Source organism: Heliconius melpomene, chromosome 11 (genome assembly GCF_056956725.1).
Source record: "Heliconius melpomene rosina isolate 202511_hmr_F chromosome 11, ASM5695672v1, whole genome shotgun sequence".
In the NCBI taxonomy this organism is placed as follows: domain Eukaryota; kingdom Metazoa; phylum Arthropoda; class Insecta; order Lepidoptera; family Nymphalidae; genus Heliconius; species Heliconius melpomene.
This window is the reverse complement of record NC_140399.1, coordinates 11,487,053-11,489,035: the sequence shown is the minus strand read 5'-3', so window position 1 is coordinate 11,489,035 and position 1,983 is coordinate 11,487,053. Positions and strand designations below refer to the sequence as shown.

Below are 1,983 nucleotides of genomic sequence, written 5' to 3'. Positions count from 1 at the left end.
CTCACTATACCTTATTTGTGGCAGGCCAAAGAGTCGAACAGGTGGATAAATTTAAATATCTAGGAACATGGTTAACACAAAAGTGGGACAGTGAAGTAGAAATAAAAACTCGTATTGAAATTACCCGGAGTTCTTTTGAGAAGATGAAAAAGGTACTCTGTAACAAAAACATCAGAATCCCATTACGTGTACGTATGCTTCAAAACTACGTGTGGCCTATAGTTCTATACGGATGCGAGTCTTGGACTATTAGAGAGGATCTTAGAAAACGTATAGAAGCCTTTGAAATGTGGGCATATAGACGGGTTCTCAGGATTTCTTGGATAGATAAAATATCTAATGACGAAGTACTACGCCAAGTTGACCAAAAGCGTAAGCTTTTGCAAACCGTTAAACAGCGTAAAGTTGCATATCTAGTGCATGTATGTAGACATGATCGATACAAGCTTCTGCAAACTATAATAATGGGAAAAGTTTCTAGGAAAAGGAAAACCGGCGGTAGAAGAAAGAAGAAGTCATGGCTAAGGAACATCAAGGAATGGACTGGAATTAATAACGCCGTAGATTTGATTCATTTGGCTAGGGACAGGACTAAGTATGCGAAGTTGACTGCCAACCTTCACTAGTTGGAGAGGCACATTAAAAAGAAGAAGAAGGCACGCGTCTAACAAATTAAGAACAAATAACATAACATAACATTACAAATATGATTAAATAAATTCGTTATCTATTAGTAGATAATAGATAACGAATTTATTTAATCATATTCAGCTAACAGATTTCAGTCGTGCTCAGAGGTTGTGAGCCAAATTCCTAATCGAGAAAGTGAAACATTTGATGATTTTAATTCCTCGTCCAGGTAACGACGCAAAATGTGGCGTTGAATTCCGCCACCCAACACAATGTCTTCAGAATTCGGCGGAAGATTTGGAACTGAGTATCTTATTACTAGGTTACCAAAATCTATATATATAAAAGGACTTGTCCTCACTGACTGAGGTAAGACGCACGCACAGCTGTAACCGCTGTGCGTAGAAACATGGAATTTGGACAAATGTTTACTTTCGTAATCTGGACATCCACTAAGAAGGGATTTGGAAAATTTTAACCGTGAAGGGGTGAAATAGGGGTTGAAAGTTTGTATGGAAAAAAAATTAAATCGGCACCGATTTTTATAAAATTTTAAATTTATATTCTTAAAAGTATTTAATTGAACACATGTTTCGTCGTTTTCTGAAATTCTCCTCCTAAGGGTGCAAATAAGGGGTTGAAAGTTTGTTTGAAAAAATCTTTAAATCGCCACCGATTTTTATAAAATTTGAAATAAAAATATTTAAAAAATATTTCATTGAAGACATGTTTCGTGGTTTATTAGAATTCACCCCTAAATAAGCAAGTGAAGCTGCGCGCGTCCGCTAGTAAACCTATAAAAAAGTAGTAGGATAGTTACAATTTAAAATAACAAAAACAAAACTAATTCAAATTAAACGTAATTTTTTACTCGATAAACACGTAAACGTTAAACGTAATTTTATAATCGAGTAACCGAATACATCCGATGTTAACCCAACCAATATGGCCTCAACCGAGGTCCTGCTGCGTACACGAAGTTTGCCGATAGCAACCGAAGTCAGCCGAAGAGTAGCGGCCGCGAGCGAGGTCGTGGCGGGAAGCGTCATTCAAGGCGAGCTCTTTTCCCGCCAAACGGTGTGAGCGACTTTGTATTGTGTTTTAATTAAATGCAATATATTTATTAACTACTTTATAGTTACGTGTAAATTGTGTACTAAAAGTACACATATTAATTTATCTTTCTTTTGCTTATATCTTGATAGAATTAAATAAAACTCCTTTTTAAATTCTGCTTTAACTTCTGTGAGACGGTTATGTTACAGAAGGAGGCTGCTGGGGGAGATCGGGAAAAGGTTGATCCTTCGTTTCAGAAAAGATAGGGGTGCCGTGGACGTGCTCTTGCCAATCGTC

The 1,983-nt window shown here is 36.8% G+C and overlaps 1 protein-coding gene across 1 annotated transcript; it reads left to right on the top strand.

Annotated features, from left to right (window-relative positions):
• Positions 1 to 644, top strand: LOC146534923 (uncharacterized). Its single transcript, XM_085193536.1, has one exon. It carries the CDS (start codon positions 144 to 146, stop codon positions 624 to 626), a length of 483 nt encoding a protein of 160 aa, XP_085049662.1. The 5' UTR covers positions 1 to 143; the 3' UTR covers positions 627 to 644.
• The last annotated feature ends 1,339 nt before the right edge of the window (positions 645 to 1,983 follow it).